General features: G+C 34.7%; 1 protein-coding gene across 6 annotated transcripts in view; it reads left to right on the top strand.

Moving 5' to 3' along the window:
* Atxn2 (ataxin 2) overlaps positions 1-23728 on the top strand; it is a 108097-nt gene that overhangs the window by 74187 nt on the left and 10182 nt on the right. For 4 of the 6 annotated variants that reach the window (XM_034636778.2, XM_071616868.1, XM_034636775.2 and 1 more), the window contains 10 exons: positions 1660-1842; positions 3814-4011; positions 4331-4438; positions 4699-4769; positions 7627-7931; positions 8713-8776; positions 9449-9601; positions 9970-10036; positions 19255-19439; positions 19750-19882. In XM_034636778.2, coding sequence (XP_034492669.2) covers positions 1660-1842; positions 3814-4011; positions 4331-4438; positions 4699-4769; positions 7627-7931; positions 8713-8776; positions 9449-9601; positions 9970-10036; positions 19255-19439; positions 19750-19882 — 1467 coding nt within the window. The remainder of the gene's footprint in view (positions 1-1659; positions 1843-3813; positions 4012-4330; positions 4439-4698; positions 4770-7626; positions 7932-8712; positions 8777-9448; positions 9602-9969; positions 10037-19254; positions 19440-19749; positions 19883-23728) is intronic. The other 2 variants (XM_034636777.2, XM_027949136.2) reach the window with 1 other exon arrangement.

The raw sequence follows: 23728 nt of genomic DNA, 5'->3' as shown, positions 1-23728 counted from the left end.
TTACATATGAGATATTTGCATATGTTGTAGAAGGGTAACATTCCAATTTAAAAATGCAGTGCATAAATTTAAAGTCCTGCTTTCTAAATGATAATGTCCTTTTGATATTCAGAATATTTGTGTTAAAATTTTAATCAGACTTGTTCATTAAAATCACAAATTGATATTGCTATGTTGGGACTAATAAACTTTTCTATGTAAACTGCTTCTCTGGAGAAACAGTGGTGACTGTTTTTAAATAAATTGTTGTCACCCTAGTAGGGAGATCATTAGACCTTGACCAAAACAGCGCACATTCAACAGCCAGTTTCACAGATTTTCAAGCTGACTTGCTTTCTCAAAAGTGCTTCTAATAGTGGAGTTAAGTTCTGTTGAAGTATGTATTGCAGTCCATTGTTTGAATAGAAGTTTATATAATGAGAAAGTGTTAGATAAAATATTCTCATTAATGAGTTGTGAATGTCATTATTACATTAAGATGTAAGGACTGTTTATGGAATAGCTTTTCATATAGAAATGTACCTTCTGCATTTTTCAGAGATGCTGTTTAATCTCCAGTGGAAAGTTTATATCATTGGCATTCTTTTAAAGATCATATTCATGTTTTAATTCCTATTGGGGACACACATTAATTTGATGTTTTAAAGAGTTTGACAGCTAGGTTTGATTAAGAGGTCTTGACTTTGACCCTAAGAATGTGTCTTGTGAATGTTCTCATTGTCAGACTTGTGATGAGAGCAGCTCTGCCCATTAGTTTTCACCTGATGGTTTGGTCCAATGTGCATTAGACAGCTTTAGAAAGACAAATCCCTAATGGGGTGGCAGACCAGTGATGTAAAATTTTAACAATTCACATAGTGAAATTTCTTCCGCAAGTGTCACCTATTCTGGACGTTCAAGTCATGCTTTGTAGAATTTTCAGATCATAGCCTGCTAACTGCTTATAGGTAAGGACTTTTTAAAGCCATTAGTTATAAAATTGATGATCATGGCAGAAGAGTTAAGATAAACTAACATTTTTGAGAAATATAAGAAGGGTATATACATGTATTTCAGAGTACAGGGGGATCTGGGGATGGCTAGTCTTAAAAAAAAATTTTTTTTTTTTTTGGAGGGGACTGGACACAGCTCAATAGTAGAGTGCTTGTTGACATGTATGAGGCCCTGGGTTTGATATATACAGCACCACCAAAATAAATAAATAAATTTTAAAATACTTTTTTTCTAATTTTGGAAGTAGTATATGTAAAAATTATTTCATTGTGTAACTGTACCTTCAGTTAACATTTTATTATAGTTCTTTATTTTTATATGCCTACAACTAATGGATTTAGAGTAAATAGATTGCTAAAATTCTCTTATTAGTTATGACATCTTATTGTTTGATTTCTTACCACCAACTTCATCTCTCCCTTAAAAAATAAAGGGAAATGGCATTTATTTATAAACTCTGGCATTTTACAGAATACGTCTTTAGTAGTATGACCAATAATAAATATGGTATGGGTCTTCCCCCACCCACAACCTTTTATTTTTTAATCAAGGAACAACTATTGAATGAGTGAGTGAGGAGAGAGAGAGAGTGAGTGTTTAGCAGAAATGTAGTACTGATGGACATTGCATATGATATTTATGTCATGTTCACTGTTCCTTTCTTAGGGCCTCCAAGGATGTCCCCAAAGGCCCAGCGACACCCTCGAAATCACAGAGTTTCTGCTGGGAGGGGCTCTATATCTAGTGGCCTAGAATTTGTATCCCACAATCCACCAAGTGAAGCAGCTACTCCTCCAGTGGCAAGGACTAGTCCTGCAGGGGGAACATGGTCATCAGTGGTCAGTGGTGGTAGGTATCACTTGGCTTAGGACATTGACAGTGTTCTTTTTGTAATTATGTAAGGTATAAAAAGGGTGGAGGTAAAGCTCTGTTTGAGGAAGTGTGTGTGTATGGATGTGAGAGTGTGTGCGTGTGTATATACATATAAAGTATATATAGTACAAATAGTGAACTAGCCAGGATTTGGGAAAACTACATTTTGTTTTTCTGGGATCATTAACATAAATTTAGAATAAATCATGCAAGCATCCAAATTTCAATTTTCTCAATGAGTAAAATCATTCTTGTCTAGTATGCTTTATGGGTTTGTGATATAATTCCTATGAGGTTCATAAATATGAACATAGTTGGTAGCTAGCAAGTCCCACTCTAAGGCAAATACAGTTCATAGCACTGTTTTGAAGGGACTGTATTTCCCATCTTTTTGGCATATTTGTTTGTTGATTTGTTCTACACACATTTATTGGGGGCTTACATAGAGTGTGTTTCTATAGCATCTGTCCATGGCACTAATTCCCAACTTTATTTCCTTTATTAGGAATGTCAAACACAAATGAAAGACGAAACTTTTATACTGTGACTAGCCTGAGGAATATGCTGATAGCAGCCATATAAGTGTAAAAAATTAAACTTTGACAGAAGTTAAAAAGTAGGCTACCTTGTTGATCAATCCTTAATGTTTTGCCCCCATAACGACTATAGAGTTAGAGCATTTAATGATGGCTTTTGTGAGTGGGGGAGGGGTGGTGCTGGGCCTTGTGCATTCGAAGCAAGCGCTTTACCAACTAAGCTAAATCCCCAGCCCCGGCTTTTCTTTTTTGTTCTTTATCCTTACAATAAATAGTCTTGAAACTTAAAAACAAAACACCCAGCACTATTAAATATCTATGTTCAGTTGATAATGCTCTCTGATCACTTTCATACAATGTGCACTCATACAGTTGTACTATGAATTCCTTCAATTAAATTAAGATAATAAGAAAACATTTAAAAAATCATCTTCAGCTTAATATTAATACTTTGGCATTACTCAGATGGTTTGGAAATGAATTTTGAGAGTGACTATCATTTAGAGGCAAGAGAATAAAAACAGTTGTTAAATATACACCCAGACTGGGGCTGGAGATGGGGCTGTAGCTCAGTGGTACAGCGCTTGCCTAGCATGCATGAGGCACTGGGTTCAATCCTGAGCTTCACATAAAAATAAACAAATAAAATAAAGGCATTCTGTCCATCTACACTACAAAAAAAAAAAAATTAAAATACCCAGACTAACATTATAAGTTTGTTTATTTATAAAAATTAGAAAAAATGACAATTGTTGAATGTTTCCTTTCATAATCCTTGTTTCTTCGATAAAAAAATGAAACTGAGGTAAATTGAAGCATTTTTTTCAAAACCTAGGAAATCATAATGTCAGCCCCACATTTATACTATTTTCTTGTGTTATCTAACCCTTTTGGCTAAATTGGGTCCTGATTTCCTTAGTTATTGCCCAGTGGATTTTGATGTTTCAAGAAAGAGCACACGGGATGAGCTACAAAGTGCTGGGTGGTGTTTCAGTGTATCAAAGAGGCAGGAATAGGCCTCTTGGGGATATCCCACATTTTTAAAAGGAATAACCCAACTTTTCAGTACAAAATATTGCCATCCATCTTTCTTAGAAAAAAAGAAAAAAACCCCAGCAAGTTGCATTTATCTTGCCATAGGAATCTAATATCCAACTTGACTCAAAAAAGTTAATATGTTCAGTTAGGAAGGAAACCACAATTGTACTTAGGTATTAGTAATGGCTTTCTTTCCTCAGACATTTGTGTTTTCAGTAGCCACCACTATTCCTGAGACTGGAAAAGAAAACAGGGTGGTTGGGAAAAAGTGGGGACTGAGGATGACTGTTCTACCTAGATCTCAAAACAAGCCTTTTTGAGGAAATGACAGATGAGCTGAGAACATAATGAATAACTTTTTCCTTGTTTCTAGTTCCAAGATTATCTCCCAAAACTCACAGACCCAGGTCTCCCAGACAGAACAGTATTGGAAATACTCCCAGTGGGCCAGTGCTTGCTTCTCCCCAAGCTGGTATCATTCCAGCTGAAGCTGTTGCCATGCCCATTCCAGCTGCATCTCCTACACCTGCCAGTCCTGCATCCAACAGAGCTGTGACCCCATCGATGGAAGGTATGTGGGGTGGGGTGGGGGGCTTCCAAGGTTAACAGAAAAATTCTGTGTTGTCATAGCTATGTGTTTTGAATACACATTTAAAATTTTAAGTAAATTAAGTTTGTTGTTTACATATTACCACTAGTTTCCTATAAGTTATTCTTTAATATCTAGTGTTATGAAGGCTAACATTCCTTGGGTGCTGAATACCTATGTAAATATAATTAGTGTTGTTTCACATGATGTCTGCAAGGAACTAAAACCTCTGTTCAGGTTAAAGTATTTTTTCCAAAAACATTTCTAATTTCTGAATTCTTTTTGAAAAATTGTTTTCTAGCTAAAGATTCCAGGCTTCAAGATCAGAGGCAGAACTCTCCAGCAGGGAATAAAGAAAATGTTAAGCCCAATGAAACATCACCTAGCTTTTCAAAAGCTGAAAACAAAGGTTAGAGTTTTAAGTTTTTAAACATAATTGTGGAAAAAGGGAAGAACATGTCTAATTCATGCCCAGTAGAGTACTTTTGTTTGTACACTTCTTGGTATTGCATACACATGAATGCTTAGTTTGGTAAATGCTAGAATTAATATTTGAAATTGTTTTTCTTTTGATGACAGATGTTATTCTCATTTCTGACATCACATATGAAAAGAACTTGAAGTTAGAGTCAAAATAAACGTGTATTTTAATAGTTCTTGGTTTTACAGGTATATCACCAGTTGTTTCTGAACATAGAAAACAAATCGATGATTTAAAGAAGTTTAAGAATGATTTTAGGGTAAGTGTCATTGACTAATGAATTATAATTTGAAAAAATAAATAATAAACATTGCCACTTTTATATCATTAGTTTACAAAAAATGCATTGTGTAACCACTCAGAAACATTATACCATGTGTATAGGTAAGCAGGCTGGGACTCGGCCATAGAGCGCTTGTCTAACACGCGTGAGGCAATAGGTTTGATCCTCCGCACCACATAAAAATAAAATAATGGTTATTGTGTCCACCTACAACTAAAAAACAAATATTGACAAGAAAAACAAAAAAAGGTAAGCAGTCTTAAAGTTATCTTTCTTATCCTTAATTGGAATAATCTAAAATATGAGATTGGATAATAACAATATAGGCATCCGTGTTTTGAATCCATCAAACCATAGCTTATTATTTGATGTTCATTTGATTACCATGGTTAGTGGGATTAGATTTTAGCAGAGCAAAGGTCAAATTCTTAATGATCTGCTGTGGACAGTGAATCCTGGTGTTCTATGGTAGTTGTTGAAGATTTCTACTTTGTGAACAAATGTATTAATTATGGCGTATGTCTTTTTCTGTTTGTTTACAGTTGTGGAGGTCAAATCTAGTTTGTTATCGGTGCTAGGCAGATGCTGTACCACTGAGCTGCATTCCCATCCTGATATCTTTCTATAATACCATTTCTCTATATTGAGACAGGATTTCCTGAACATACCCTGAACTCTTTGATGACTTATTTCATTCTTGTGCATAGTTATAATAATAATATAGTGTAGATATCAAGGTAGATTTTTGAGACCAACTCAGGACAACTTGAAACTTTGCTTCCTAGAGGGGGGAAAAATGTAATTGTTAGTCTTTAAAAAAAAATTATAGAATTAAAACACGAATGAGTCAGAGGCATGATGACAGCCTTTTCCCAGCATGAATTCTAACTTTCTAAATTTTTCTGATGTTTTGTTTAAGTTTTATTCATATTGGCAACATCTAAAGTATTACATATTATTTCATACTTCAGCATATCTTTTCAACATCAATGCTATTAATAGTTGTTAATTTACATTTTGTTAAGCAATGGTTAACACCTATAATACAAATAATAACAAATGGGTGACTATGTGCCAATACTATACTGTCTTGATTATAGTTAATATATTTTGAAAGGTAGTACTTGTTCATTAAATAGACACATTTTGGCCATCAGATTATGAGATATATATGTATGTATATATTTTTGATATTACAGAATATATAAGATATTACAGAAAGTCCAAAACTTTCTATAAACCTTCATTAATGCTTGACTTTTAAATTACTGGTAGGAGTACCATTAAAAATCTTTCTCTTTTGCACTTTGTTTTACTGGGTTTTGGAGTCTGAATAATCATAGGTGTTATTAAATCTCTTAATAACAACTCCCAACCCATAAGTGAATGCTAGAAAGCAATGAAACAGATTTAAAAGAGATTCGAGGGTGAGCTTTATAATTGTTAGAGTAAAATGTTATTAGATTATGCTTATTATTTCCTTTGGACTACACATTGTTTTAAGTTCACATGTAAGACCTTTATTGTCCTAACATCCCTTTGAAGCAAGTTCTTTTTTTTTTTTTTTTTTTTCCCGTACTGGGGAATTGAACCCAGGGGCACTTAACCACTGAGCCACATCTCAAACCTTTTATATATATGTATGAATGAATATAATACCCTTATTTTATTTATTTATCTTTATGTGGTGCTGAAGATTGAACCCAGTGCCCCATTCGTGTTAGGCAAGAGCTCTACCACTGAGCCATCACCCCAGCCCTGCAGCCCTCTTATTTTTTATTTTGAGACAGGGTCTCATTTGGTTGTCGAGGCTGGCTTTGAACTTACTCTTTTATTATCTGTAGTATGAATATTAGGAAATTGAGGCAAAGAAATTAATTTGCCCAGAGTCACGTGTCTAGTATATGACGCCAACTGGCCATCTGATGTTTAAGCTTCTAGTAATGCTTCAACAGCTACTAATGCATAGTATATGCTACACTGTTCAATGAATGAATCATCAGAGCTGTGCTCATGACAAGGACATGGCCTTAAACTGAATTTGTTTTAGTCTTTCATTGAAACAGAAATTAGAATACTCTGATTGCTTGTTTTTAATCTCCCTCCCTCTCTTTATCCTGGAGAGCTCTCTGCAGGATCTAGAATAGCTGTGTATAGGATGCTCATAGTTTTATTTGTGTAAGAATATTAGTGTATTGGGGCTGGGGTTGTGGCTCAGAGGAAGAGTACTAGCCTAGCATGCGTGAGGCACTGGGTTCGATCCTCAGCACCACATAAAAATAAAACAAAGATATTGTGTCCACCTACAACTAAAAAATAAATGTTAAAAAAAAAATTTACTGTATTGATCTGTTCAGGATTAGTAGCGTGGGTATTTGAGGTAAATAGACCTGGGTTTGAATCTTGACCCCCCATATGCCATATGTATAACATTGGGGCATATTATCTACTTTTCCAAGCTGAAATGGGGTAATTGTAAAACCTGTTCTTATAATATCTAAATGAGATACTGCCAGTGAAGTGTTTAGCATAGAGCCTGGCACATAGTATTCACTTCATGCATGTTAATTCTTATTACCAAAATATAGGTGATATGCTAGCAACATTTTCTTCATCTCTCAGTCCCATACCTGAGGGTAGAATGTTTTGAGTATTCTGATGGTTGTGTTGTATATACATTTCTTTTATTGTTGCCTTATAACAACATTATTCTGAAAATTGGGGGGGAATTTTATTCAAAACAGTTCACGCCTACTTCGTTTGTACTTTGGGGGAGAAAATGGGTTACTAGAATTACTTAAAATATTTAAGTATAATTATTTTCTTTATTTAGTTACAGCCAAGTTCTACTTCTGAATCTATGGATCAACTACTAAACAAAAATAGAGATGGAGAAAAATCAAGAGATGTGATCAAAGACAAAATTGAACCAAGTTCTAAGGATTCTTTCATTGAAAATAGCAGCAGCAACTGCACCAGTGGCAGCAGCAAGCCGAACAGTCCCAGTATCTCCCCTTCAATACTTAGTAACACTGAGCACAAGAGGGGACCTGAGGTTACATCCCAAGGGGTGCAGACTTCTAGCCCAGCATGTAAACAAGAGAAGGATGATAAAGAGGAGAAGAAAGATGCAGCTGAGTGAGTAAACCAGGAATTTGGTACTTCCTGTTAGTCAAATTACTTTATGCGCTAGCCTCAGACTCTAACCACCACTGATTTTTGTGTTTTGGGTTCCACACAACCGCATTATAAATGAACTTTTGATATACAACTCATTAATTTGGGGGACTGATTATTCTTGGGTTAAAGCAAAAATTTCTGTTAAAGCCATGATTGTTCCCAACATATGTCATGTAAAATGTGTCTGATTACATTAAAAGTTACTGAATACTATAGAATTGGCATATTAAACATTATTTTCAAGGATTACTATCTTTTCAGCTCCAATATTTTAATTGTCTTTGAGAAAATCAGTCATAAATTACTTTAAAAACATAATCCACCTTTGTAACCAGCCACAACAGCATGTGTCTGTAATCCCACTGAGTCAGGAGGCTGAGACAAAAGGATCATAAGTTTACGGCCAGTCTCAGCAACTCAGTGAAACCTGGTTTCAAAGTAAAAAATAAAAAGGGCTGAGCATGTAGCTCAGTGTCAAAGCACCCTGGGGTTCAATCCCCAATAAAAAATAATAGCAGTAGTAATAATGATAATAACCCTTATGGTCAGTTTGGATAAAGGGATATGTAATGTGTGTGTATATTTTAACAAAGAAGATTAATAGTCTCCTAGTGAGAATTGTTTAAATCTGATTTATGTTCAGCAGTTTTTAAAAAAAAAATATTGTCAGGTGTGGAAGATTTAGAGAAACATAAATTCCTTGCAGATTTCATTGGCCTGTATATTTTTTTTGGTTTAGGCAAGTTAGGAAATCAACATTGAATCCCAATGCAAAGGAGTTCAACCCTCGCTCCTTTTCTCAGGTAAGTTTATTAATTTCTTTGAGGTTAACCTAGTCTCTGAAAATAATTAACTTATTATGATTTATTACAATTAGTATGATTAGTGGTAGTGTTTCTCCCATAGCAGCCATCTAAGTTCCTTATAGCATGCAAAAACAACTTTTTTTCGTCTAATGGTTACTAATATGAATATTTTCTTAGTATTAACAAAAGGAAATTTTTAAAAAATTTAAAATCACTTTCTCTGGATTCTTACAAAATTAGTACTGCTATGTATTATGATATTTTTTTCACAAAAATTTACTTTAGCTTTTTACAAAAGCATTTTTTTTCTTTTGTTTCAAACATTTGTTTTCTGTTTGTTGTTGTTGTTATTATTATTATTTTTTTTTTTGCTTTTGCTTTTGTAGTGCTGGCGATAGAACCCAGGGCCTTCCACACAGTAGGCAATTTTTTTGCCGCTGAGTTACATCTCCATCCCCAAATTTTGTTTGTTTTGTAGTGCTGGGAGTCAAATGGAGGGTTTTCGTGTATGCTAGACTGGTTTTTATTTTTGTTTGTTTTTTATCCTCCTGATAAAAATAATAGTTAAGAGTGGATGAAAATTATAGTAATTAGGACAAACATTCTCAAATTGTGATAATAGTTAAGTTTTCAACTTGAAATAGTTAAATTTTATTTTTGCTTCTGTAGCCAAAGCCTTCTACAACCCCAACTTCTCCTCGACCTCAAGCACAACCTAGCCCATCTATGGTGGGTCACCAACAGCCAACTCCAGTTTATACTCAGCCTGTTTGTTTTGCACCAAATATGATGTATCCAGTCCCAGTGAGCCCAGGTGTGCAAGTAAGTCATAGCATTTGATGTTCACGTGGCTACGCTACTTCTTTGTATTTAACACAAGCAGTCTTTAGATTTGTAGTGACCTGAGGCATGGTGGCATACAGAAGTACTTGAAAGAGGGAGGAAGCATGAGTTGTTTGGTGTGTTGTTAGTATAAGGACCTGAATCAGAGACTGTTTTCTGGTGAGAAAAATGGCTTAGATTAGTTTGGAATTTATCCTATTAGCTTGTGGATATGATTTCATTTTTAAATGACTCATAAGAGAATCAGTAAACTTTATCTCTAGCAAGATAAAACCAAGAGTGGTAGAATACATTCTTATCATAGGAGCCTAATGATTTTTTTTTAATTTTTTTTTTTATTCCTCAAGCCTTTATACCCAATACCTATGACGCCCATGCCGGTGAATCAAGCCAAGACATATAGAGCAGGTAAAGGTGAGAATAATTGTGTCTGTGTTTGCTTGTAGTCTGCATGCTGCATGAATTAAGTGATTCAGTTTATAATGAATATTCAAAGTTGAACTTAGACTTTTGATTAGGCTGTGCATTGACTTTTGATGACCAGTGTTAAAGTATTCAGATGAATTATTATGAAAAAGGAGATGGTAAGTGCAACCTGAAATCTCAATGTAAATTTGAAAAAGGTTTGCTAGAATTAGTTAGACTGCTGACTGTATTTTAAATTGACCTACATTTAATTCCCCCAAAGTCCAGAATTTACTTTGAAGCAGAGTGCACCTCACATCAAAAACCAATATCAGAACCCTATTAGAGGAATGTTTCCTCATCTTTAAAATGAGTGATATAATCTGGTTGTATACTAGTATTTTAGACTTGTATTATCTGTTGGAGAATTATCACAATTCTTAGCTGCCTTAAACTACAAACATCATTTCACCCAGTTTCTGAAGATTAGGATTCCAGTAGCAGGTTAGCTGGATGGTTCTGCCTTGGGGTCTCTTGGAAGTTACAGAAACGATGGTTAGGTTAAGTAGGTCTGCCATTGTCTAAAGTGACCCTCAACTGGAGCTAAAGGATCTGCATCCATATTCACAGTTGTTAGCATTAGGTTTCTTGGTACATGTACTTTTCTATAGCATTGGACATGTCAGCTGGCTTCTCCTACAGTGAATGTTCAGGGAAAAACAGTCCTGAACTGCAACTGAAACAGTTTCTTGACAGTGACAATAACATCAGCTCTGCTATCTGCTGTTGGTCACACACAGCAATCTTGATGCAGTATATGTAGTAGGAGGAAAGAGGGGGCGGGTGCTGAATACCAAGTCTCAGAACACTGGGAACTGTCTTATAAGGGCCATCTTATTTATATTTTCTTACAATGTATATAAAGTACTTGGAATCTTTTTAGTTAGACTACAGAATAAAATCTAAAATTTTTCTGGAGTATATATTTTCCTTTATATCTGTTTTACTAAAAAATATTTTTAGACTAAAGATTTGTTATCCCTGTTACTTCCAACTACTGTCTTCTAAAGTTGCTAAGTGATCATGTCAACAGCTTGATGGGTAAATAATTAAATCCAATTGAATTTGGTTTTTACTATCTTTGTTTTGGTAGTACTGGGGACATAGGTACCACTGATGTTTATCCCCATCCCTTTATATTTTTTATTTTGGATAGAGTCTGGCTAAACTTGGGAGGTTGGCCTCCAACTTGTAATCTTTCTGCCCCACACACCTGGCTGAGTCTGTTTATTTTACTGAAATATAAATTTGGATGGATCCAAGTCCTTTGTTGCCGCAGTCTGGCTGGGCACAAATGCCGCAGTCTGGCTGGGCACACAATCACGAGCCACCACACAGCTTGTAGATTCAAACAGCAACTCTTTATTCCCGAACTCACGCCAGCCGTCTACAATCACGTTCTGGGGAAATCCACGTTCTCTGCCCAAATCCACCTCCACTTTGCTTCTGTCTCCAAAATATACTGTCTGAATCCCGTGAGAACTCAAGGGGAACTCAGGCAGCAGGATACGCCCTATTCCCAGCAGGAATAATCTTAAACCTTAAACCTGGAACCTAAACTGGGAACGCCCTAAACAGGATTATCTTAAAACCGGGAACACCCTAATCTGCCTTGGTCCTTGAGCAAGGTCACCTACATTCAATGTCGCTGCAACATGTCAGCAACATGGGGTACGCTGGCAAGGAAATTGTCATACCTACTTGGCTAATGGCTCCCAGCACTTTGTCATATATATTTTTCATTGTGTATTCTCACAGTCCAATTTAATGTTTCTTTTTTTCATTTGTTTTTAAAGTATCTTTGAAAGAGCAGTAGTTTTAAATTTTGGAGTCCATCTTATCCGTTTTTTTCTTCTACAGTTATATTTATTTCCTGTATTCACATAAGCTGAACTTGCAAAAATTTCTTCCTATGAGTTTTTTTTTTTAAAGTCATTGAAGTGGGGCTGGGGTTGTGGCTCAGTGGTAGAGTGCTTGCCTAGCACTGAGTTTGATCCTCAGCACCACATAAAAATGAAATAAAAGATATTGTGTGTCCACCTACAACTAAAAAATATATGTATATTAAAAAATTTAAAAAGTCATTGAAGTATATTATTATATTAATCTTGTTCTAAGTGGCTTTCTTAAAAAAAAAAAAAAAAAAAAGAACTTTTAAACCAGTTTGATTCTGTAATTTTTTTTTTTTTTTTTTTTTTTTTGGTAGTGTAGGGGATTGACCCTAGAGGAGCTCTGCCACTGAGCTACATCCCCAGCCCTGATTATTTTTTATTTTGAGACAGGGTTTCAAGTTGGCCAGGCTGTCCTGGAACTTCCATCCTCTTGCTTCAACCTCTGAAGTAGCTCATGCACCACTGTACCTGGCTTTGTGTTTACATAAATTTTGACAAATGTATTTATTTATGTAATTGTGTCATCAATCAAAATGTTCAAACATTGTTCCTCATTCCCCTTTTCCGTCAAACCATACTTACTTCCCTTGAGCTCTGGGTAACTACTGATCTGCTTGTCCCTTCTAGATTGTTTTAAAAAAATGGAGCTATGTCGTGTATAGTTTTGGAGAGTCTGGCTTAAATAGCATAGCAATTTGAGATTATTTCATGTAATCACTTAATGTCTCTCTGTTCCTTTTTATTCTTGAATAGCATTGCATTTTATGATTATGCCACAATTTACCCATTAGCAATTAATAGGCATTTGTGTGATTGTCAGCTTTTGCTATTTTGACGAAAACTGTTATGCACATTTGTGTGCATTTTTGTGTCCACTTCTCTTGGTCAAAAAATTGTCAAGGTATGGTTAAATACATATTTCAATTAACTAGCAATTAACAAAACAAAACAAAAATTGTTTTCCAAAGTAGTTGTATCTTGTTACATTTCAATGATCAAATTTGTTTTGCTCTCCATCTTTGCCAGTTCTCAGTATTGTCCATCTCTAATTTTAACCAGCCTGTTGGGTATGTTACAGATTCTCATTGTGATTTTTAACATGCATTTCCCTGATTATGACTGATGATGAGCTTCTTTTCATGTGAATTTTGGGTATTTGTCAGCTTTTTAAAAAATTAATTGTTAAAATCTTTTATCCTTATAAAATTTTGAGTTTTCTTACGAATTTTAAGTAACTTTTTATTTTTACATTTTTTATTGATATAGTTGTACATAATTATGGGATTTGTTACATATTTGTACACGCACACAGTATAACAGTTTGATTTGGTCAATATCACTCCCCAGAACTAACTTTTATATTCTAGTTACAGGTCCTAATTGAATATAGGTATTGTGAATATTTTCTCCCAGTCTGTGGTTTGCACTTGACTAGGTTTTTTTTTTTTTGAAGAACCAGTCTTACTAATTTCGATGAGGTCCCTTTATCAAGTTTTTTCCTAAAGTTTCTGCTTTTTGTGCAAGTGCTCCACCAACTAAGCTCTATACCCAGCCCCATATGGTTGATTTTTGAAGTTAATTTTTGTGTAGGAGATGAAATAAAGGTGGAGTTGTTGTTGTTCTTCTTCTTTATTTTTTTAGTTGTAGATGGACAGATACCTTTATTTTTATATAATTTTTTTTTTTTTTTTAATGTGGTGCTGGAGATCCAACCCAGTGCCTCATGCATGCTAGGCAAACGCTCTACCACTGAGCCACAACCTTAGCCCGAGTTCTCCTTTTCGCCTGTATTTAGATCCAGCCTGTTTTTCTTGTCTGATCTCTTTGGCATCTTTCAGTTGACCCATCTGTGTGTGGTTCTCATTTGTGAACTGTTTTGTCACTTTATTTTTTGATTTATTTATTTATTTTAAAAAATATTTCTTAGTTGTCAATAGATCTTTTATTTTATTTATTTATATGCGGTGCTGAGGATCGAACTCAGGGCTTCACACATGCCAGGCAAGTTCTCTACCCCTGAGCCAAAGCTCCAGCCCCCTGTTTTGTCACTTTGATCTTTATGTCTACCCTCATGCTATACACACTTTACTGTTATTTTATAATAAATCTAAAAATCGGTTCATGTAAGTTCCTCATATTTATTCTTCTTTGTCAAAATTGTTTTGATAATTTTACGTTCTTTGCATTTCCAGTAAGTTTTTGTGGTCAGCTTGGGATTATGCACTGAATTATTTTAATGTGGATTCTTCACTGATTGTATAATTCTCAATTTATGATATAAATAATTATATCTCTCCATTTACTTAGGTCTTCAGTTTGCTACTGTTTGTAGTTTTCATTATATCAATTTTGTACATGCTTTCTTAAATTTACTTTTATATATTTTTATGCTATTTTGAATGATGTTTTTTAAATCTTTGTTTTTTAGACATAGAGAAGCATTTGGCATTTAAATCTTGACTTTATGTCTTGCCACATTGTGATAATGCTTTTTAGACTTTCACAATTATTCAGTTGCTGTGTCTGTTTCTTATACTGTACTAGAGAGGTTTCTAGGATACTAACAAATACTATCATCTTGCCATGTTCCCATTCTCAGGAGTAAAACATTGTCTTTCATTGTTAAGCAAGGGTTCGATGTGGATCTATTCCTAATTTGCAGTTTTTCAAGTTTTGTTTGCGGTTTTTGTTTTTTTTTAAATACCGAGGATTGTGGGGTTGTGTTTTTTTTTTTTAATACTGGGGTTGTGGCTCAGCAGTAGAGCGCTCGCCTAGCACATGGGAGGCCCTGGGTTCGGTTCTCAGCACCACATAAAAATAAATAAAACAAAGGTGACAACTAAAACATGAATATTAAAAAAAAAAAAAATACTGGGGATTTAATCCAGGGGCACTTAACCACTGAGCCACATCCCCAGCCCTTTTATATTTTATTTTGAGACAGGGTCTTGCCGAGATGCTTAGGACCTCCCTAAGTTGCCAAGACTGCCTTTGAACTCCTGATCCTCCTGCTTCAGCCTCCTGATCTTTGGGGATTATAAGCGCCTGGCTGGGTTTTTTTTTGTTTGTGTGTGTGTGTGTGTGTGTTTCTTTTAAAAATTTTTTTTGTGGTTGTAAATGGACAGATTGCTTTTATATTATTTATTTTTATATGGTGCTAAGAATCGAACTGAGTGCCTCATGGGCTAGGTAGGCAAGTGCTGTACCTCTGAGCCACAACCCCAGCCATATATATATATATATATATATATATATATATATATATTTTTTTTTTTTTTTTTTTTTTTTTTTTTTAAGAAAATTTTAAGACATTAACAGCTTCTGGGTAGTCACGTCTCATTCATACCCCTGTCATTTGTGCCCTGGCTTCACTGGAATATTCTGAAGCAATGCTAGGCATGGTGTCATCTATTAGTATTCTGTAGGAGTTACTAGACTCTCTTCTATTAAGTCATAGTTAAATGTGGATTGTTTGATGGCTGATGGATGTTCTTTCAGTAGGAGTCATGTAACATCGTCTTTCTGTTTTGTAATAGTAGGAGTAACCAGTGAGTTTTTACAATCCTCATCTATCCAGGATAACATTTTCCATAACTCTTTCCTGTTTGTTTTAGCAGTAATTTCTGATCATTGTATAGACCTAGATGCATTATTTCATTAATGATTGCAAAATGGTGACATTCTCTTCTTTTAATCCCTTTTTCAATTAGGTGGAATATTTCTATAAAGAAAATCTTTAGCCAGTGTGGTGGTGCACACCTGTAATCCCAGTGACTCAGAAGGCTGAGGCAGAAGGATCACAAGATCCAGGCCAGCCTTAGCAACTGAGCAAGATCCTGTCTCAAAATAAAAAGGGCTAAGATGATGGTCTGGGGTTGTGGCTCAGTGGTAGAGTGCTTGCCTGGCACATGTGAGGCACTGAGTTTGATCCTCAGCACCACATAGAAATAAATAAAATAAAGGTATTGTGTCCCTCTATAATTAAAAAAAAATTTAAAGGGCTGGGATGTTGCTCAGTGGTAGAGCACCCTTGGGTTCTATCCCCAGTACCAAAAAATACAAAACAAAAACTTTACCTCACTAAACTATTTGGTTACCTTGAAGCATAGCTTAAGCTTTTAAGTTTAAGTCAACTTAAAATGCTTATCATTTCTCTTTTTAAGGCCATCTTCAATATAATATGAGTTGATTTATTATTATCCTCAGAAGGTGACGAAGTTTTTTATTGTTATTTATTTGGGGTATTATAGTATCAACTGATGAATTTTAATTTAGGATTTACCATTTTTATTAGAATGACTGTAAAGTTATAAGTTAACTTTGAAGAAAATTGATATCTTCATGCTGTTGAGAATCCAAGAACAAATTGTTATCTTCAGGAGCATTTTAACATTTCTTCTTAAGGTTTTGTGCATTTCTTCAGTTTATGCCTCAGATATAAACTTTTTTGTTGTTAAGGTAAACTAAGATATTCTCTACCATAGCATCTTCTAAGTTCTTATGAAAGTCTGTATGTTAATTTTATATCCTGCTAGTTTACTAAATTATAATCATTTGAGGAGTTAGATAAGGGTGTTTTTAATATCTTTGAAATAATAGGCAAAGGCAAGGACTTGGTTCTAAAATATACTATGGATTGTATAAGTGTATCTTTCCTACAGGGTAGTATCGTCTTTATATAAACCATCTCTTTACCCTCTTGCTATAAACTGCAGAGTTGCCTTTTATACCTTTGAGACAGGTTGAGAGGTGTTTGAAAATACACCAAAGTCAAGGACTTAATTAACATAAAGCAGACTTTCTTAGCCCTGACACTGTTAATATTTATTTATATGAGGGGGAGAGTATCCTGTGAACTATAGGTTAAAGTATGTCCACCTGAACTCTGATTTAAGTTAAGAATAACATAAATTCAGTTTAGGAAGGGGGAAAAAAACAAAACAAAACCACTGTAACAAAGATTATAGAAGTTTTTAACTTTGAAGACAATAATACGTTTGAATAGCTAGCTTTTTGACTGGAGGCAATAATCAGATAACAAAAGCAGTAGTAAATTGGTTAATTTATTGAGCTTAACTGGACAAACTTCCATTTGATCAAAATAATTGAATTTGATTGAAGTAATTATTTGTGTTTCTTATGCCAAAATTAAGCTTTTTCTCTAAAAAAAAAAAAAAAAAAAAAAAAAAAGAAGGTGCCTTTTCAGAATGAACCATCAAGATTAATTCAGGAAAATATTTTACTCCATTGCATTCTTCTGCTTTCAAGTTCACTTTCCCAAGTAGATAAAATCTCAGCAACATTCATTAAATGTTTAATCAAATTTTTTTTAATTGATTTAGTTTTTTTTAAATACATGACAGCAGAATGCATTACAATTCTTATTACACATATAGAACACAATTTTATATCTTTGTATATAAAGATATATATACACACACACATATACATATATATATGTTGATACCGATTCTTCATACATGTACTTTGGTTTTTGTTTTGGGTTTTTTTGTTGTTGTTGTTTTTTGCATTACAATTCTTTTTACACATATATACGAAAACTTTTCATACCTCTGTTTATAAAGTAGGTTGACACCCAATTCATGTCTTCATACATGTACTTTGGATAATGATGTCCATCACATTCCACTGTCCTTGCTAATCCCCTTCCGTCTCCCTTTCCCTCCCTCCCATGTTCCCCCTCCCTACCCCACTATGAGTCAGCCTCCTTATATCAGAGAAAACATTCAGCATTTGTTTTTTTGGGTTTGGCTAACTTCACTTAGCATTATCTTCTCCAATGCCATCCACTTACCTGCAAATGCCATGATTTTATTCTCTTTTATTGCTGAGTAAAATTCCATTGTGTATATATACCACATTTTTTTTTTATCCATTCATCCACTGAAGGGCATCTAGGTTGGCTCCACAGTTTAGCTGTTGTAAATTGTGCTGCTATGAACATTGATGTGGCTGTGTCACTGTAGTATGCTGTTTTTAAATCCTTTGGGTATAGTCTGAGGAGAGGGATAGCTGGGTCAAATGGTGGTTCCATTCCCAGATTTCCAAGGAATCTCTATATTGCTTTCCATATTGGCCGCACCATTTTGTAGTCCAACCAGCAATGTACGCATGTACCTTTTTCCCCACATCCTCGCCAACACTTATTATGAAGACAAAATTTTTAAATAATCAAAACAAAATTAAAATTTTGTGAAGAAATTGAAGATACTTGTGTAATTCTGATGATTTTATGAACATGTTGCATACCTTAAAGCAGTGGTCATAAAGTTTCTTCCCTTGAATGGCTTGGTTAATGTCACACCAGAACTAGATCTCAGGCAAGCATAGGTGCTATGTAGACATGGAAGGAAAAGGCACACAGGATCTAGTTCACTTGTGTGAACTAGAAAGAACTCAACAAAGAGATGCCAGTTGAACTGAGTTGTTTGTTTGTTTACCTTTATTTTATTTATTTATTATGTGGTGCTGAGGATGCAACCCAGGGCCTTGCACGTGCTAGGCAAGCATTCTACCACTAAGCAACAACCCCAGCCCTGATCTGAGTTCTTAACTAAAGCTTTACTTGGGCTAAAGGGAAAGGAAATCTGTGTGGAACAATATAAGACACAAAGGGATTTTTTTTTTTTTAAATAGAGCCGTCATTTAGACACCTGCTATCTGCTAAATTGTGCTGCATGATACTTGGGTTTGAAAAAGAGGGAGAAATTGAGAATTCAGTGATGGGTGTTGACTCTCTTTTGGCTCTTTTGTCATACTTTTATTTTCTTTAAATGAACCTAGCAAGGTGGCTTAATTTTGGTATGTCAGACAGTATTGGGCTCATGAGCAGACACACGCCTCCAGATCTCTTGTGGTAGATATAAACACGTTACCTGAGACTTGGTGTGAAGCAAAAGGCATTGATACTGCTGTGTCTGTTATAGGAGGTAGGTCCTGTCTGATGGTGGTCATAGAGGATCTCACTGAGGATGATATTTTCAGACTGACCCCTGAAGGATGAGTCACAGACATTCCCAGCTGCAAGTTAGGGACTGGTGTTTGAGACTGAGGAATAGCATGTGCAATAGGAAAACAGCCCAGAGTGAGTGAAATGGTGGTAAGAGTGGTGTGAGATAGTGCTGGAGAGGTGGGCAAGAGAGTCCAATCGTGCTGAGCTTTGTAGACGATGTGAGTGTATGTAGTATGCTAATGTAGCTGTTTTACTAAGGAGGAGGTACTGTTTTCCTTTAATGAGGATTTTTTCCCCCACAGTACCAAATATGCCCCAACAGCGGCAAGACCAGCATCATCAGAGCACCATGATGCACCCAGCCTCTGCAGCAGGTCCACCCATTGTAGCCACCCCACCAGCTTACTCCACTCAGTATGTTGCCTATAGTCCTCAGCAGTTTCCAAATCAGCCACTAGTTCAGCATGTGCCACATTATCAGTCTCAGGTAAGGTTGTATGGCCTCTTAATTTTAATTTCTATTTTTAAATTTTAACTTTTAATATGGTCAAGTGATTTTCCTTTATATTGTTTTGCTTTTTGTTATGGTAGAAAAGATAAATAAGAACTTGAAGCCTTTTTAATATATGTTCAATCATTACTGATCAGGGTAAGTTCTAAAGGAAATAGCCAAAAAGGCTATAGAATTTTCAGTTGCTTCTGGAAACCTAGGAATCATCGAGTTAAAAATTAACTAAAATCTGCTTGGCTCTTTTGATATTTTAATGTTTTTTCTTTGTTTCTTTGTTTGAACACAGCATCCTCATGTTTATAGTCCTGTAATACAGGGTAACGCGAGAATGATGGCACCACCAGCACATGCCCAGCCTGGTTTAGTATCTTCTTCTGCAACCCAGTACGGGGCTCACGAGCAGACACACGCGATGTACGGTAGGAAGCACTTTGTCTTTTTCACTGTGTGTGACTATTCTTAATTTGTTTTAAAGCTCTGTAAAGGCATTCTCTGTTTAAAAATAAACTGGCCTCATGACATTGAAGGTCAAGAAGAAAAAGATTAATCCTTTTCTTCCCCTGTATTAAGTCTTGGCAAAGAGTTTTTACTTCTGTACTTGGCAATTGTTCTGTCTTTCCATGTCTCTCCTCTTGGAACTACAATGTAATGATACTATTAACAGCAAAACAATTTTGAGAAGAAAATTTCTTCTTTATCTTCCTTGTCAGTGTTATCATTTGGTGTAGCTTGCCCAAGGCATGCAAGAAAATGTGCATAAAAGCTTAAAAGTACTGCTGAAAACATCCTTCTCTTCTCATTTTTGTGTCACTGGCATTAAATATTTTTATTGCTATTGCTATAATGGTACTGTGTTTCTGCATCATGTTTTATTGTAAGCAGTCAAAATTGTATAGTATTATATCTCTTTTAGGTTATTGACACTTTACAGTCAGTATAAACTGATAAATGAGAAGTATTTTTATAAAATTAAACAGTATTTATTATATAAGAATAATTTTTTAAAACCAACTATCTTAGTTTTATGGCCTGAGAACTTTGTCTGTGTCAACTTAGCAACTGTCTAAAGCACTAAAACATTTTTCAGTGTTGATAATTTAAAATAAAGTTTCCACTTGTATGTATGAGAATTAATGGATTGCCTTAAAGTATGTTTTTCAAAATACACCTTGAATTAATGCCACTTTAATTAAGCTGTTAGTTGTGTTCTGAATGTTTGGGAATGTTTCTGAGAATTCCTGTGTTATCATGCCCCCCTTAGCATTTCAAAAAATTTTAAGTAGAAAATTAACTTACATTTATTACGTACAACTATGTGAGATTTTATTTTATTTTTTAAACATATTTAAAATTTGTGAATGCCCAAGAATGTGAACTTTTTTTTAAAACTTTGATATCTTGAATGGATAAGTCTAAGCAAAATTGAATTTAGAGATTTCTGGCAAACACCGTCTTCTTGAGATACACTGGCTTTTCATACCTTCTCTTTCATCCTTTTTTAAAATAAATGACAGCCATGCTATTGTGTAGGCTAATGAGCCAAGTGTTTGCTTCCTTCTGGAGGCTTGCTCCTTCAATGTGGAGTTGGGCATTTACTTCTATCAAACACATAAGTCTGGTCTTAAATTTCCTACAACATCACTGGAAGATTTTTATTGTGGATTAGGAATTTTAAATAAAAAACTATGTAATCATTATATTGTGGAAAACATTTTTTTTAAGAAGCCTGTCTAATTTATTTGAAAGATATAGTGATAGACTGATTTTGTTATTTTGGTTGTGGTCTCCTGTCATTTGACTTGTGTTTGTTTTAACCAGGGCTAAATACATGTATGAAAAGTCATTGTTGATTTATCATGCTGGTTTTAATTCACATTTGTATACATTTAAGCAATTTTCCAGTTTGCTAAAGGCTTAGGTAAAAAGTTCATTATGATTGTACATTTCTGATGAACATACCATAACAAGTAGAGAAAAAAAAATTCTTTCCTCTTATTTTCTGTCATATTCCCCTTAGAATAAGATCTGATTTTTTTAAAAATATTTATTCTTAAGTTTTAGGTAGACACAATATCTTTATTTTACATTTATGTGGTGCTGAGGATCGAACCCAATTCTTCATTCATGCTAGGTGAGCGCTCTACCACTAAGCCACAACCCCAGCCCCAAGATCTGAAATTTTGAGCCAAAATTCCCATTGCTTTTAGAGAACAGCTACTTTTGTACCCACACTTTGGAGACATTTTGATAGTGCTATGATGTTGAACAGAATCTTTCCAATGTGTTGACTCCTTGCCAAGATAAACTTCATCTTTGGATGGATGTTCATTGGCTTGAAGTAGTCTGTATGGTAAATACTGTATTTGAGGCATTAATGGTTTTTATAACTACCATCCAAGAACATTTCCCTTGGAAAAGCAATTGATCTTGTACCCAGAAGTTCATTCAAGTATGGTTAAGTAGGAAATATTGCCAAAAACAAAACCACTAGAGGTAACTTCTAGTGGAAGCTGAAATGAAGTAGTTATCAAAGCTAGTTCTTTCAGGGCAGGAGAAGATTGCTCAGCCAAATCTGAACTATTATTTATAATTTATGCAGGTTGTATTTAATTGATTCCTGCTATGAGGAGACAGTAGTGGCAAGGCTATGTTTTCGTATGATTGTTTCTAGTTAAACTAGTTCTTTGTTGGGTACTTCCAAGTCTTAAAAAGAACACTAGAAAATTAATTATTTTGTTTTTTCATTCAGAAGCCCCATAAGTTAATCTGCTAAAGCAGTTCTTCAGTACATTGTCAGTAATTTATTTGAATTATTTTAGATCCTTTAAAGCCTAATTTTGCCAAATATGAACAGTTTTAAGGGCTGGGGATGTGGCTTAAGCGGTAGCGCGCTCGCCTGGCATGCGTGCGGCCCGGGTTCGATCCTCAGCACCACATACAAACAAAGATGTTGTGTCCGCCCAGAACTAAAAAATAAATATTAAATTCTCTCTCTCTCTCTCTCTTAAAAAAAAAAAAAAAGAACAGTTTTAAGTACGTGGCTTTAAACTAAAACAATATTGTTTCATAGAAAAGCTAATTTTGTACTTCTCTCCCTGAACAGTATTTTATATTTCTGAAGGAACTAAATTATCTGAATTATTTTTATTTTTAAGCTATGTCCTATATAGATTTAAATTTTTTTTTCATTGCAATCATAAGACTATGCACTCAGATGTTGGTGACAATTTTTTATCATCTTTTTGTTCACTAATGGTTATAGTCAAAGCAAAAGGCTTTGAGAATATAGCTGATCATGAATTGACTGTAGGATGTTTTTAAATTTTGATATATTTATTATAAATATGCTAACATTACTGAATACTTAAATTCTTAGGAGATGAATACATTCTAAAACATTGACCTTGTGCTTTTATATATGTGTGTATGTGTGTGTGTGTGTATTTAGTTGTAGATGGACACAGTACCTTTATTTATTTTCTTTATATGTGATGCTGAGAATCAAACCCAGGCCTCACACATGCCAGTGAGTGCTATACCACTGAGCCACAACCCCAGCCCAAACTTGTATGCTTTCTAGCTATCTCATTAAGGACTTTTGTTACACCCCTCATCTCTTTGACTTTAGTCTTTGATCATTGCCTCTACCCTCCTCAGGAGTTTCCTCCCATCCAATCTTCTAATTCATCTCAGTTTGGCTTATAAAACCACTGGCTTTACCTTTCAGAAACAGTAACAGTAAAGCTTTAATCTTTTGGTTTGTTTTGGTAGTTTTATGCAGATAAGTTAAAAAATACATATATACGCGCACACGCGCCCACACACACACAGAGTTAATAAAAATACTATTATCCTTCTGCCTGACAACTATTTGTTATTTTGGATATTCATCCTTTCAGATGTACTTAGACACATGCAGACATAGCACACCCTTTATATGGACATATTTTAATGAGAAATAATAACATTTTCATGTTTGTGTCATTTCTAAATTTTTGAATCCACTACCAGATGCCTATAATGACATTTCTATTATTTTACAAAATTGTGTCTCTTTTGAATTTGCCAAATATTGTTTTATTTGGGTATTTTATTTATATCAAGGTTGTTCAGAGAGATGCCATGCTCTTTTCATCAGATAATGGTTTTATATCAGATAATCATTTTATTCCTTTCATTGAAGCAAGTCAGCATGTGGAACTTGACATCTCAGTACAGAAGAAAAGTGTCTTCCGGTTCAATCCACTTTTAAAATTCTGTAGCAG

Source organism: Marmota flaviventris, chromosome 1 (assembly GCF_047511675.1).
Source record: "Marmota flaviventris isolate mMarFla1 chromosome 1, mMarFla1.hap1, whole genome shotgun sequence".
NCBI lineage: Eukaryota > Metazoa > Chordata > Mammalia > Rodentia > Sciuridae > Marmota > Marmota flaviventris.
This window is presented reverse-complemented; position numbering and strand designations above follow the sequence as displayed.